This window comes from Heteronotia binoei, chromosome 17 (assembly GCF_032191835.1).
Source record: "Heteronotia binoei isolate CCM8104 ecotype False Entrance Well chromosome 17, APGP_CSIRO_Hbin_v1, whole genome shotgun sequence".
Lineage (NCBI taxonomy): Eukaryota > Metazoa > Chordata > Lepidosauria > Squamata > Gekkonidae > Heteronotia > Heteronotia binoei.
The window spans coordinates 52,897,127-52,911,823 of record NC_083239.1 but is presented as its reverse complement, the minus strand read 5'-3'; the positions used below and the strand labels follow the sequence as shown (position 1 = coordinate 52,911,823).

At 48.9% G+C, this 14,697-nt stretch overlaps 1 protein-coding gene across 1 annotated transcript; it reads left to right on the top strand.

Annotated features, from left to right (window-relative positions):
• The first annotated feature begins 4,601 nt into the window (after positions 1-4,601).
• On the top strand, positions 4,602-10,965 carry LOC132585905 (NTPase KAP family P-loop domain-containing protein 1-like). Its single transcript, XM_060257782.1, has 3 exons — positions 4,602-4,776; positions 5,805-7,639; positions 10,406-10,965. Exons 1-3 carry the CDS (start codon positions 4,602-4,604, stop codon positions 10,715-10,717), a joined length of 2,322 nt encoding a protein of 773 aa, XP_060113765.1. The 3' UTR covers positions 10,718-10,965.
• The last annotated feature ends 3,732 nt before the right edge of the window (positions 10,966-14,697 follow it).

Here is a 14,697-nt window from a genome sequence, read left to right as displayed (position 1 = left end):
GCCGGCCTTAACAGCCCCCGTTCAGCAAAAACTCATGTTTATGAACACATAAAGCTGCCTTCTACTGAATAAGACCCTCGGTCCATCAGAGTCAGTATTGTCTACTCAGACTGGCGGCAGCTCTCTAATCTGAGGTTTTTCACGCCTACTTGCCTGGACCCTTTTTAGTTGGAGATGCCAGGGATTGAACCTGGGACCTTCTGCTTACCGAGCAGATGCTCTACCACTGAGCCACCGCCCCTTCCATTGCTCATTATCCAGGGCTTACTTTTTGTAGCAGGAACTCCTTTGCATATTAGGTCACGCCCCCCCCCTGATGTAGCCAATCCTCCTGGAGTTTACAGTAGGCCTGGTACAAAGAGCCCTGTAAGCTCTTGTAGGATTGGCTACATAAGAGGGGTGTGGCCTAATATGCGAAGGAGTTTCTGCTACAGAAAAAGCCCCGTGTTTATTGTATCTAAAAGTAGCCTTGGGAACCAGGCTGAACTGTACCAGAGGGCCGAGTTGGGTAGTGATTGTGTATTTTCTCCCTTGCAGGGCCAAAAAGGTGACTCAGGCGGGGCAGTTTTTGTTATCAGAAACAGTGCAAAAGCGGAGTTCAGAATCTCAGTCCTTCCCTCTCCACCTTCCCTCCCAACTGGGTTTCTTCTTGTTTGCTGTCTTTGGCAAACGAGGCTCACTTCAGCTCACACTGCTAACCTTTTAAAGCCAGGCTGGAGAGCAAGTTTGGTGTAGTGGTTCAGTGTGCGGACTCTTATCTGGTAGAACCAGGTTTGATTCCCCACTCCTCCACTTGCACCTGCTAGCATGGCCTTGGGTCAGCCATAGCTCTGGCAGAGGTTGTCCTTGAAAGGGCAGCTGCTGGGAGAGCCCTCTCCAGCCCCACCCACCTCACAGGGTGTTTGTTGTGGGGGAGGAAGGTAAAGGAGATTGTGAGTCGCTCTGAGACTCTTCGGAGTGGAGGGCGGCATATAAATCCAATATCATCTTCTTCTTCTTTAACCGAGCCACCTCAGCGACTGCTGGCGGCGAGGTGAGTGGGGGCGAGGAGGTGGTGTGGGGGCACCTGTGCAGGCACTCAACGTGGGAGGCAACAGGCATCTCTTCTGGGACCCGCACTATGGCTGCCATGATGGAAAATGAGGGTAGAGACAGGGAAAGAGAGAGGAGGAGGAGGAGAGTCCTTACCATCCTTCCCTCTTGGTGAGATGGAATATGGAGCCTTAGGGTTACCAGCCCCCAGGTGGAGCAAAACTGGAGGAAGCCATTTATTGTAATAAATACAATAAAGACAAGGCTTTTAACCACCAAAACTTTTCTAAGTGATTATTCTCTAATGTGACATAATCATGCAAAACATTGCTGTGAGCACAATATATTGTTTTTTTGTTGTTCCTCAATTGCACAGTGGAGTCCGACTCTTTGCGACCCCCTGGGCCAAGTCACGCCAGGCCCTCCTGTCTTCCACCATCCTCTGAAGTCTGCTCAAATTTGTGTTCGTTACATCAGTAACACTGTCCAGCCATCTCATCTTTTGCCGTCCCCTTCTTCTTTTGCCTTCTGTCTTTCCCAGCATCAGGGTCTTCTCCAGGGCGTGCTCCCTTCTCATTTGGTGGTCAAAGTATTTGAGCTTCAGCTTCAGCATGTGACCTTCCAAGGAACAGTCTGGGTTGATTTCCCTTTGGACTGACAAGTCCACCATGAGAGTCCAAAAAGCCAAGTTTTAAAAAGGCTTCAATGCAGAAATGCCAGTGCAGAAAGACAGTTTGGTGTAGTGGTTAAGTGAGCGGACTCTTATCTGGGAGAACTGGGTTTGATTCCCCACTCCTCCACTTGCACCTGCTGGAATGGCCTTGGGTCAGCCAGAGCTCTCGTAGGAGTTGTCCTTGAAAGCTCTCTCAGTCCCACCCACCTCACAGGGTGTCTGTTGTGGGAGGAGGAAGATATAAGAGATTGTAAGCCGCTCTGAGTCTCTGATCCAGAGAGAAGGACGGGGTATAAATCTGCAGTCATCTTCTTTTGCCTTGTCCCACACAGTCATCTCAAAATGCAACATCTCAAAATGCAACAAAGAACAAAGAACTGAATCTTCCCTTTTGAGGCAACCTCTGACATCCTCTTTACTGGTGGGACTCATCTGCATTGGCCCCTGGATGTGAAACATGTTCCTTTGGATATTTTCCCCCTTCCTCGCCCTGGACTGGCTGTGAACTGGATGACTCTTCCATCTCCTCTTTCTTCCCTTAGCTACCAGCACCCGATGACCTTCAGCGCTCTGTAGCGGCTCACAACAATGGTCTCCCTGACCAGAGGTAACTGGGGTAACTTGGCTCTTGTGTGTCCACCTGAAGTCTCAGAGAAGCCTGTTGATTGACTTTTCATCCTGCCCAGAGAGAGGCAGACACCTTCCCCTCTTTTCCTAGCAAGTGTATCAGCTCCCCCAGGCCCAGGGGATGCAGCCAGTCACGGCAGTCCTTACTGGCACTACTGGCCTTCAACTGGTTGGGGATCCTTGTTTCCCATGCCAGCTTTTCCTACTGCGTTTTTTTTAGCAATGTACTTCATGGTTTATGACCAGCACTGCCAACTGTGGGGGGTTTTGCTAGAGTTTGGTCGCACTGTTTGGTTCAGCAAGGTACACCCAGTTTTCGGCAGTGTTCTATCACATCTGTCATGTGGAGGATCGTGGAGTGATCCAGATCCAAAGAAAATCAGAGCCTTTTGCTGCTTGACAGCGCCAGTCTGAGGGTCTAACTGCAGGCTAAGTGTGCATGAGTCCACCACAGGGACTTGTGTCTACAACAGGGGTGGGGGACCTTTTTTCTGCCAAGGGCCATATGGATATTTATAACATCATTCGCAGGCCATAAAAAACTATCAAAAAACTGCTCTGCCAAGGGAGAATGATTCAGGCTGGCAAAATTAATGCAAATCATTGTTTTTCTTTTTGAAGTCATGTGGGGAGAGCCTAATCTGGCACACACACACACACACGCAGGGCCCACTGCCATAGGCAAATGCAGAGGTCCAGGGCTTTTTTGTAGAAAAAGCTCAGCAGGAACTCAGTAGCATATTAGAGCACATCCCCTAATATTAGCATATTAGGTCACACCCTCATTAGCATATTAGGCCACACCCTCTGGGATAATCAAGTGCGAACTGAACTGTGACAGTAACTTTTCCGGGCCCTGCAGCAATTCTGGCCGGCCAGCCAGGCCCCGGGGAGGCTGCCGCACAGTACATCTGGGCCCTGCGATCCCTGCCTGGCCCTGGGGAGGCTGCTGCACAGCGTGGCTGGGCCCCACGATCCTTGCTGGCCAGCCAGGCCCCAGGGAGGCTGCCACGTGGCTCGGTTTGGCCCAGCAATCTCCGAGGGCCACACCAAGTGACCTCGAGGGTCTGGTCTACAATGTAGCTGCAAGTCCCCATGGCAGACTCGTGTATATTGTAATGCATAATTGGCCCTAAGGCTTGCTCCAAATTTCCCAGGTGCTTGTTATGAATCAAGTTAAGTGGCAAATATTTAGCCCAAGTTGCACAATGAAGTATACAGAGTTTCCAGCCAGGGGATAGGATAGGATTGCAGCCAGTGGCGGTATTCAGTTACAATATTCAGTAAAACAGGATGGTCCAGCAGGACAATATAAGATGACTGAAGTTAAATCTAACTAAGACGGAGTTCCTGTGCCTGAGTCGAGGGGGGGGGCATTCGTGCACCCAACTCCCAGCCTTGGACGGCGCTGCTTTAGTGCCGACCCAACAGGTGAAGAGTTTGGGAGTGATGCTGGATGCCTCACTTTCTGTGGAGGCCCAGGTCACAGCGGCTGCCAGGTCTGACTTCTACCATCTACAGCAGATCAGGCAACTAGCACCATATCTATCTCCCCCCTCCCTCAAGACCTGACCACAGTGACCCCTGCAATGGTCACTTCCAGACTAGATTACTGTAGCTCTCTGTACGCTGGCTTGCCTTTGAAACTGATCCGGAAACTGCAGCGGGCGCAGAATGCGGCGGCTCGCCTGCTGACTGTATCGCCTGTACGGGTGAGCATGTGGCAGATGCTCCGTGGCCTGCACTGGCTGCCTATAGAGTACCGGATCTGTTTCAAGGTGTTAGTGTTGACTTTTAAAGCCTTACGCGGCCTGGGACCAACATACCTGTGGGACCGTCTCTTCCCGTAGATGCCATCTCTGTCTTTGTGGCCATGCTGCTGACAAAGAGAATGCTCTGCCAGTGAATCGTGAGCCCAACAGCAGAGATCAAATGCTTTGGTCCTGCGGGGCAGTAATCCGTGGCTAGACGGCCTCCTGTAGCCTACACTGATTTCTACCACGTGGGAGAGTACGAGACAGGTGCTCCAGGGGGTTGTCATGTGCAGGGAGCAAAAGGGTGGTGGTTATCAGAACTATTTTACTTCTGCAAAAGTAAAATGGTGGAGTGCAGACGGGGCTGACGTAAACACAAATGTTGATAGCGGGATTGATTTGGAAATATGGCTTTAAAATAAACGTCTCGAATAGCGTAAATTTCACCCTTGTCAGCATTTCAACTAAAAGGGCTCCCATGGTGGCATTTAAGACCACTCTCTGCCTGGGCTCACATGGGTTTGTCTTCTGTTCTCACCCACCTGGCTCCGGATGCAGAATTCCAGAACAAAGACGACGCCTACTGCTTCTCCTTAGCGAAGGCCCTCTACTGTGTCGCCACTCCTGTGACGGTGGGCTTCTATGCCCCATGGGGACACTGCACAAGCTTTCTCTTGGGCAGGATCCAAGGTAAGTTCTTGCACCCGGCTTTAGAGAGCAAGATAATGACATGCCTTGTCCAGTGGAAATGAATTCCATAGGCTATGTAGCTAACTCCTGCTGGATGAGGAGGTCGTATTAGAAAGAGTCAGTAGAGAGAGAGCAGAGGACGAGCCTCTTAAGAGTGAAAACCACCAAGGGGAGGTATCCATCTCCGTTTCTCATGGGGTTATCCTTGTTGACACAGGTTGGATGCAGTCGATTGAGCCTCTCCCACTGTCCTACTATGTGATCTCGATTCCAGAAGAATTCTCTGCACACTGTGGCTAATAGCCACTGATGGACCTCTGCTCCATATTTTTATCTAACCCCCTCTTGAAGCTGTCTATGCTTGTAGCCACCACCACCTCCTGTGGCAGTGAATTCCACATGTTAATCACCCTTTGGGTGAAGAAGGACTTCCTACCATTAACCTTTACCCAACTCCATGGTCCCACATAGCGGGGGCAGGGGGGGCACAGAAAATAATTTGAGGCATCAATTCATAGTTGGAGCTCTGCCCAACAATGGCGGAAGAGTTCCCTGATACACAATTAAATGAAAACCCTCCCCCAAATACTGCTCCTACAGTAGCCCTTGTTCACAATTTTTTGGACTAGGGAACCTGCCCTTTTGGTCCTTTATCTCCTGCCCTTTTTCTTCTTTCCATTTGAATTCCATTTTCTGCACCGCTTACCTGATAGTTATTGTTTCGCACTTTCTCATTTTTGTAAGGCTAATTCTATTGCATTGCCTATGAGATCTCCTGTGCTATTTGCACTGTTTTATGCCATGTAATCTGCTTTCAGTCTCGCAAGAAAGGTGCACTGTAAGGAAAGGAAATAAACAAATGCACGGATTTTGCTGTGCCCAAGGATTCTTAGTGTCCAGCTGAACAGCTGGTTCGAATCGGTTCTCAAGTGATTTCCAAAATCAAAGTGTTATACAATGAATGGGTATCAAAACAGGCTTACAGTTCACAAGAATCTGTGGCCTAAATATTTTCTTTTTCCCCTCAGAGTACATGCGTCTTCAGTCGCTGAAAAAAGACGAGCAGGAGTTTCAGCGGACGAGGACAAAACAGCGCGAGGCCTCAGGCTGGGATCTGGTCTCTCTCGTCTTCCTTATGATATTCTACCGTCCCGTCCTGACCCTGCAGCACAAGCAAAGGAAGAACGTGCGGCACCTCTTTATCCATTTTAGCGCCTGGGAATACGCTGGCAGCGATCAACTCTGGGCAGGACTGATTACTGCTCTGTGTGATGGTATCGAGGGTTATTTCGGTCTTGCCCCCATGAGTCTCTACAGGGCTGTGGGCAGAAAATCTGGTATTGTTCATGCACCTCTCGATAAAGAATGGGTCAGCAAGAAATTCCTCTGCCTTCCATTGTGGGCTGCTGTCGTCCTAGTTTCTGGAGTGGCCATTGGGGTGGCCGTCCTCATCTTTATGTTTGGGATACCTGTTGGTGACACTTCAGGAGACGCCATTGCTCTCGTCGAGGGTGTCGGGGCCACGGCGGTCGGCTTCACTGTGGCGGCGGGTATCAGGATGGCTATCATGGTGGCAAGGAATGTCATCATCACTCAGAAGGCGCAGCTGGAGAGGCAGATGAACCGGACAGACCTCAGCGCCCAGCTGGGTTTCATGAGCAACGTCAAGAGGGAAGTCAAGGTCGTCGCCAGGTTCCTCCGGTTCATGGAGATCTTCCAACGGAGGAAGCTCCGTGTGGTGCTGGTGATCTCCAGCTTGGACCGGTGTAGCCCTGACAAAGTGGTGGGTGTCCTGGATGCCATGAACATCCTTCTCTCGGACTATGAGGCACCCTTCATCTCCATCCTGGCGGTGGACCCGAGTGTGATTGTGGGCTGTGTAGAGAGTTCCTTGTTCATGAAAGGCATGGCCAACAATGGCTACGAGTTCTTGAACCGCATCATCACTTTGCCCTTCTCGGTTCCCAAGATGGACTGCGAGACCAAGATGCAGATGATTAAAAATATTGTGGACTGGAGACACGAGCTGGAGAAAAGCTTTGAAGACGAGGAAGAACTCAAAGCGGATTCCCAGCAGAGAAACACGGGAGAAAACCAGGCCTTGTGCTCTTGTGGGGATTCTGTTCAGGATCCAGGATCAGCTTTGTGTCCTTGTGGGGATTCTGTGGACTATAACAGGCTCAGGCAGGAAAAAAAAGATGCTGAGATACCTTTGGTGGTTGTGGTTCCTGAACGGCAAAAGCCACCCAAAGGGAGGTGTGGGAAAGGCTTCAAAGCCAAAGACCTAATCCAGGAGGCTCTGGAGTTCCTCCAGGACGAAAGCATGAAAGAATACATGACGGACAACCTGGTGCAGATGAAAAGGATTGTCAACAGCATCTCTGTCACGGTCAGACTCATGGCGACAGAAGTCCCCCGGGAGAAGCTGTGCCCGCGGAAGGCAGCAGCCTGGGTCCTCCTAGCCAACCAGTGGCCTTGCCGCTTGAGCTGGATCCTGCAGTGCATTGAGGACGACGAGCAGACGAGTCACTTGGGCTTGTCACACGGGTGCCACTTGGCCCACAACCTCTTCCTCTGGGATGTGTACGAGAAGTACGTGGAGGAGCTCGACATGTTCAGAGCTCAGTTGGAGAAACTACTAGAGTTGGACGGGGACCCTGAGCTGTTCCAAATCTTTCTCTGTGGCCGGTTCCAGGTGGAGGACGCCCTCTTCTTCCTGCCCTTTACGGTCAACTTGGACTCCTCCTTGAAGAGGCACATGGAGTTGTTGCGGGGCAGCCACAGCCTGAAGAGGACGAAGAAGTCTCTGGGGCTCTCCAAATGCGTGTTGATGAGGATGTCGGTGGAAGAAGTCTGCCGGGAGGTAGGTGGAAGCGGGATTGTATCTCTCAGTGCCAGGAATTGGGAGTCTCGGGGTTCCCAAGATGGCGCATATTAAAAAATTCGAAGAATTAAAAAAAACATTTTAAATGATAACATAATTCAATAAAAACACATACACAAATAACACCAGAGCCAGGGAGGAGGGCCAGTAACCGTTAGCGGTGGTATGCCAAATGAAACGGGGGGAAAAAATCCTCACATATGGGCGGAAGACACTGATGAAAGAGATTGACAATTCTCCCTGAGGAAGGAGTTCCAAAGTTTTGGGGCCACGATGAAGAAGGCCCTTTCTGGGTTGCCATGTGTCTGGCTTCAGATGGCCAAAAAGCTTTTTCTCAGGTTGTCACTTGCCTAGCGTTAGATGGCCAGGGGAACTGTAGCAGGACTTCCAGAGATGGTTGGAGAGATTGGGTAGGTTTAGGTGGGAGAAAGCAGTCCTTAAGGCACCTCTGTAAGTCAGTACATGACAGGCATCTCTCAGTTTTCCCCAGCAGGACGGAGTAAAAGCAGTTTTGGGGTGCATGTCTTTTTCCAGCAAGAAAATGGCAGGGAAAGAAAGGGTTAATATTCCAAACCCCCCCCCCCCCATCCTATTATCTTTTGTGAGAAAGCAATCCCAGTGGCTGTACTTGAAAAAGGGAGAGGGAAGATATGTATGCTAACCTTAATGCACTGACATCCTAGACCAGGGGTGGCCAAACTTGCTTAACGATCCACATCGAATAAACATCAGATGTTCGAGAACCGCAAGACGTGAATGTGAGATGTTTGAGAGTTGCAAGACAGACGGATGGACAGAAGAAAGGAAGGAAAATAGATAGGGGAGGGAGGAAGAGGAGGAAAGAAAGCAACTTTAAACGCATTCTTCAAGCCACCGACTGGGAGAGGTGATTTAGAGAGAGGTATGCCTTTGCCAGGTCAGCCAATGGGCAGTGGGGGGGGGGGGGGTTCAAGAGCCGCACAATATGAATGAAAAGGCCACATGTGGCTCCTGAGCTGCAGTTTGGCCACGCCTGTCCTAGAACGAACTCTAAGAACATAAGAGAAGCCATGTTGGATCAGGCCAATGGCCCATCCAGTCCAACACTCTGTGTCAGATAAGAACATAAGAGAAGATATGTTGGATCAGGCCAACGGCCCATCCAGTCCAACACTCTGTGTCACATAAGAACATAAGAGAAGCCATGTTGGATCAGGCCAATGGCCCATCCAGTCCAACACTCTGTGTCACATAAGAACATAAGAGAAGCCATGTTGGATCAAGCCAATGGCCCATCCAGTCCAACACTCTGTGTCACACAAGAACATAAGAGAAGCCATGTTGCATCAGGCCAATGGCCCATCCAGTCCAACACTCTGTGTCAGATAAGAACATAAGAGAAGATATGTTGGATCAGGCCAATGGCCCATCCATTCCAACACTCTGTGTCACATAAGAACATAAGAGAAGCCATGTTGGATCAGGCCAATGGCCCATCCAGCCCAACACTCTGTGTCACACAAGAACATAAGAGAAGCCATGTTGGATCAGGCCAATGGCCCATCCAGTCCAATACTCTGTGTCACATAAGAACATAAGAGAAGCCATGTTGGATCAGGCCAATGGCCCATCCAGTCCAACACTCTGTGTCACATAAGAGAAGCCATGTTGGATCAGGCCAATGGCCCATCCAGCCCAACACTGTGTCACATAAAAACATAAGAGAAGCCACGTTGGATCAGGCCAATGGCCCATCCAGTCCAACACTCTGTGTCACAGAAGAACATAAGAGAAGCTATGTTGGATCAGGCCAGTGGCCCATCCATTCCAACACTCTGTGTCACATAAGAGAAGCCATGTTGGATCGGGCCAATGGCCCATCCAGTCCAACACTCTGTGTCACACAGTGGCCAATATATGTGTGTATACACACACACACACATATCTATACACACTGTGGCTAATAGCCACTGATGGACCTCTGCTCCATATTTTTATCTAACCCCCTCTTGAAGGTGGCTATGCTTGTAGCTGCCACCACCTCCTGTGGCAGTGAATTCCACATGTTAATCACCCTTTGGGTGAAGAAGGACTTCCTACCATTAACCTTTAACTCTCCCTTCTGCAAGTGACCTTCTTTGGACAGCCATGTGGTCAACTGTGGATCTCTGCACCTTCCTGGGTTTAGGATGCCCAATACCAGGTTAGAAAATCCTTGGAGATTTGTGGAGTGGAATCTGGGGAGGGCAGAGAACTCAGTGGGGTAATAACTCCATAGGGTCTATCCGCTGTTGACGTTTCCACCACTAAATACACTGGAGGTCTGAGATGTAGCACCATAAATGTTAATTTTTAATAGTAATGTGGGTTTAAAATGATGGTTTTATTTAATGTATTATTTATTGAATTGTATGAATGTTTTATTGTATATCGAATTTACATGTTGTGAGCCGCCCTGAGCCTGCTTCGGCAGGGAGGGTGGGATACAAATAAAATGTATTATTATTATTATTACCTTCCAAAGCAGCCATTTTCTTTAGGGGAGCTGATCTCTGATGTCTGGGGTTCAGTTGTAATTCTGGGAGATATCCAGGCCCCAGCTGGAGGTTGGCATCCTATTCTGGGATGATACAGATGTTTAGTTCCATTTCACCAGCTGATTTCAGCCCGTCAGTTCCCGGTCCTCTGGGAGGGATGGTTTAAAGCACTCGTGCTGCGTGGGATGGAATTGTCTCTTTCAACCTTTTGCTTTTGGTTTTTCTGCAGATGGACAAACTGGACTTGAAGAAGGAAAACGCCCAGCGGTACAAAGCGAGGCTGAAGGAGCACAATTTGAGTGGCAGGGCCTTGGTTTATAGCGACAGAAACGAAATCCGAGAGGCTCTGGGGATGGGCCTTGGGGAATGGATGACCTTCAGCGTGTATTTCTTCGACTCAGTTCCTCCGCAGGGTTCCTTCCCTCCCACGGCATCCCCAGCCTTGCTGTGCAAGGAGAAGAACTGGTTAGGATTGCAGGAGAATGCCTTGAGAGGAAGCCGGTTGTCCTTGAACATTTCCAGGGAAAATCTTCACCAATGATTCGGGTCCAAGCCTCTGGTGTGTGCGCCAGAATGGATAGCGGAGGCTGAAGTGAGAAAACTGGGCTCGCTGTGGCTGCAAAATTCGAGCATTCGAGCTGGTCCAGCGGGTTTGGATCTGATGCCTGCTCCCTTCCTAAGGAGCACAGTTGGGGAGATTTGTGTTTTTGTGGGAATCTTCTGAAACTGGAGGTCCCAAATAATGTATGAGTTTTATTCACGGGATAAATCGGATATGTTTAGATTCAATCTTGCCAGCCTGTACATTAATCGAATGCTTAAATTAGCAGCTTCTTGAAAAAATCTTTCAGAGAGTAACTGCGTTGGACTGCACCTCAATTTGAGTCTAGTCGCTCCTTACAGAGCAACTAGATTTTTGGCATACGAACTTTTGAGAGTCAAAAGCTCCATTTGTGAGCTATGTTACCTGGGAGAACCGGGTTTGATCCCCCACTTGCAGCTGCTGGAATGGCCTTGGGTCAGCCATAGCTCTTGCAGAGCTCTCCTTGAAAGGGCAGCTTCTGTCAGAGCTCTCTCAGCCCCACCCACGTCACAGGATGTCTGTTGTGGGGAGGAAGGCAAAGGAGATTGTAGGCTGCTCTGAGACTCTGTCCTTGAAAGGGCAGCTGCTGTGAGAGCTCTCTCAGCCCCACCTACCTCACAGGGTGTTGTGGGGAAGAAAGGTGTAAAGGAGATTGTAAGCTGCTCTGAGATTCAGAGTGAAGGGTGGGGTATAAAATCCAATATCATCATCACCATCAGCACTACCACCATAATCATGAAACATTGGGTTGCCAACTCGTTTGAGAAGTTTTTGGAGATTTGTGGGATAGAACCTGGAGAAGGTTTAGGGAGGGAAGAGACTCTCAGCAGGGTATAATGCCATAATGTCCCCTCTCCAAAGCAGCTGTTTTCCCCAGGAGAGCTGATCTCTGGCGTCTGGAGATGAGGGGTACTTTTGGGAAAACTCCAGCTACCCACCTGGAGGTTGGCAAGGGAGCTTGAACTCTTAGAAGCTCATTCCCTGAAAATCTTGCTGGGTTCTTACGGTGCAACTGGATTCAAATCTAGGTGAAAAATATCCTTTTTTTGAGAGAGAGAGAGAGAGAGAGAGAGATTAAAACCTCACAATACGCTACCTGGATGGTACAAAATTATAAGATGGTGATGCAGTGGCTTAAGTCAGCTGCGTTCTTGGCATCGATTCTTGTGCAGCTCGGAGGAACAGCAATTAGCAGCACCTCGGATTTAATTACGTCCTCGTTATGACTCGCTTTATGAATGGGAAGCTGCTCCAAGGCTGCGGTCGGATGCCTCCTTGAATATTTGTGGTTTTGTAATGTTGTAAGAAAAGCCAACGCAGATACCTTTGGCTTAGGTGGGTAATGCCTTTTGTGTGGGTGTTTGTTTGGCTGCCAGTTAAGCCTCAAATCATCCCCCGTTGTCAGGAGCGTGGCTTGATTATTTTATTTGAAATGCTGCAACAAAAAGGGGAGAGGGGATGGAAGAAACTGCCCGACACCATCAAAAATATTTTAACATTAATTAGCCGTGAGTTCAATATATCTGTCTAGTACGTCTTACGCTCTGCATGTGAGACATTAAGACTAGGTTGCCAGCCTCCAGGCGGGGCCTGAAACTCTCTCGAAGTTACAGCTGGTCTCCATAATACCAAGATTAGTTCTCATGGAGAAAATAAGAACATAAGAGAAGCCATGTTGGATCAGGCCAATGGCCCATCCAGTCCAACACCCTGTGTCACACAGTGGCTAAATATATATACACACACACACACTGTGGCTAATAGCCACTGAGGGGCCTCTGCTCCATATTTTAATCTAACCCCCTCTTGAAGCTGGCTATGCTTGTAGCCGCCGCCGCCACCTCCTGTGGCAGTGAATTCCACGTGTTAATCACCCTTTGGGTGAAGAAGTACTTCCTTCTATCCGTTTCAAATGGTTGCTTTGGAGGGTGGACTCCATGGCATTACATTCCACTGAGGTCTCTCCCCTCCAAACCCCACCCTCTCCAGGCTGCACCCTCAGAGGTATGTCAAGGTACGGGGCCATCTTACGGGCTATGCTAAGTTGGAAGAAAGCCTTTTTAGGATCTGCATTCACATGCTTCTCCAGTAATCAAGCTGGATCCAGTATAACCCCCCAAACTTTTAACCGAGTCAGCAAGGGTCAGTTGAACTCCATCAAAAGAGGGGAGGAAAATGACCTTCTTGGCCTCTGCCTTCCCAATCAGCATTACCTCTGCATTTTCAGGGTTTAGTTCTGATCTGTCCATTTTTAGCCAGTGAACCGCTGCACCCAGGTAGTATATCAGGATCTCTTCCGCATCACCAATAAGGGATTTGGATAACAGAAGGAAAAAGAGCTAGGTATCATCAGCATATTGATGACAACAAACCCCAAAGCGATGAATGATTTGTCTTCAGAGCTTTACATATATGAGAGATTTGAAAAGCATGGGGGATACCGCTGTGCCTTAGGAACCCCACGAGATTGGTCCCATACCAATGACTGCTGCTTTCTGATAGCAACCCTTTGAGTCCTATCCCTGACAAACGATTTGAACCAAGTAGGTAATTTGTACATAAATCCAAGGGTTTACAAAGCACAGATTCCCATGAACCCTGGCCCACAGACAGCAGTCACGTTGCTTGGGAGTGAGAACTGTTGTGAGTTGCCAGCAGAAGATATGTAGGAAAAGAGTGGAAAATAAAAGGACATTGGACAATTTTTGATAATGATTAAGTTAAAAAAAAAAAGAATATAAATTTTTGTTTTAATAGTTAAGGGTACCTTTAAATATTTGCATTTTAAGTAAATAACACCAATTGAAACGTCATCAAAATCTAGAGAGACGTCTTTTTAAGAGAGCGGCTGCGTTGAAGCTACGTTCCTCAGAAGCACCCACCTTGTGAATTTCAGTTGGACTATTTCCAAGTTTGGACGTATAGCTATTCATTTGGGGATGGGTTTTTTTGGTCCCTTGGCGTTTCTGTTACTTTAAAAGGCCCTAGCACCGCTGGCTTCTATCGTTATTGTATAGTTTATAATGTGCTGTACAGCAAGGGTGGCCAACGGTAGTTCTCCAGATGTTTTTTGCCTACAACTCCCATCAGCCCCAGCCAGCATGGCCAATGGCTGGGGCTGATGGGAGTTGTAGGCAAAAAACATCTGAGGGCTACCGTTGGCCACCCCTGCTGTACACAATCCTTGTAATATATTTTTGCAAACTGAACGACGGTGTAATACTTGGTGGCTTTGATCAGTCTACTAATTGCACCGTAGTGCCTTTCAAGCAGCGCATTTTCTCTAGGAGAGCTGATCTCTGTAGTCTGTGGGTCAGTCGTAATTCCGGGAGATACCCAAGCCCCAGTTGGAGGTTGGCATCCAATTCTGGGTCCTGGGATGATACAGACGTTTAGTATAATCCACCAGCTGGTTTCAGCCCATCAATTCCCAGTCCTCTGTGAGGGATGATTTAAAGCGCTTGCAGCGCATGGGATGCAGTTGTCTGTTCCCACCTTTTGCTTTTGGTCTTTCTGCAGATGGACAAACTGGGCTTGAAGGAGGAAAATGCCCAGCAGTATAAAGCGAGGCTGAAGGATCACGATTTGAGCGGCAGGGCCTTGGCTTTTAGCGACAGAAATGAAATCCAAGAGGCCCTGGGGATGGGCCTGGGGGAATGGATGACCTTCAGTGTGTATTTCTTTGGCTTGGTTCTCTCGCAGGGTTCCTTCCCTTCCATGGCCCTTCCCTTCCCCAGCCAGCCAGTTGTCCATGAATATTTCCAGGGAAAATCTTCACTGACGATTTGGGTCAAAGCCTCTGGAGCGCGTGCCAGAATGGATAGCAGGGGCCAAAGCGAGAACTGGAGTTGCTGTAGCTGCAAAATTCGATGAGTCGAGCTGGCCAAGTGTCTGGTTCTGACGCTTGCTCTCTGCACAGCATCTGTGGGAATCCTCAA

Coding starts and splice junctions, on each gene's coding strand:
- LOC132585905 (XM_060257782.1), top strand. CDS start 4,602: ATGGGTTTGTCTTCTGTTCTCACCCACCTGGCTCCGGATGCAGAATTC. Junction 4,777..5,804: donor TCTCTTGGGCAGGATCCAAG/GTAAGTTCTTGC, acceptor TTTTCCCCTCAG/AGTACATGCGTCTTCAGTCG. Junction 7,640..10,405: donor TGGAAGAAGTCTGCCGGGAG/GTAGGTGGAAGC, acceptor GTTTTTCTGCAG/ATGGACAAACTGGACTTGAA.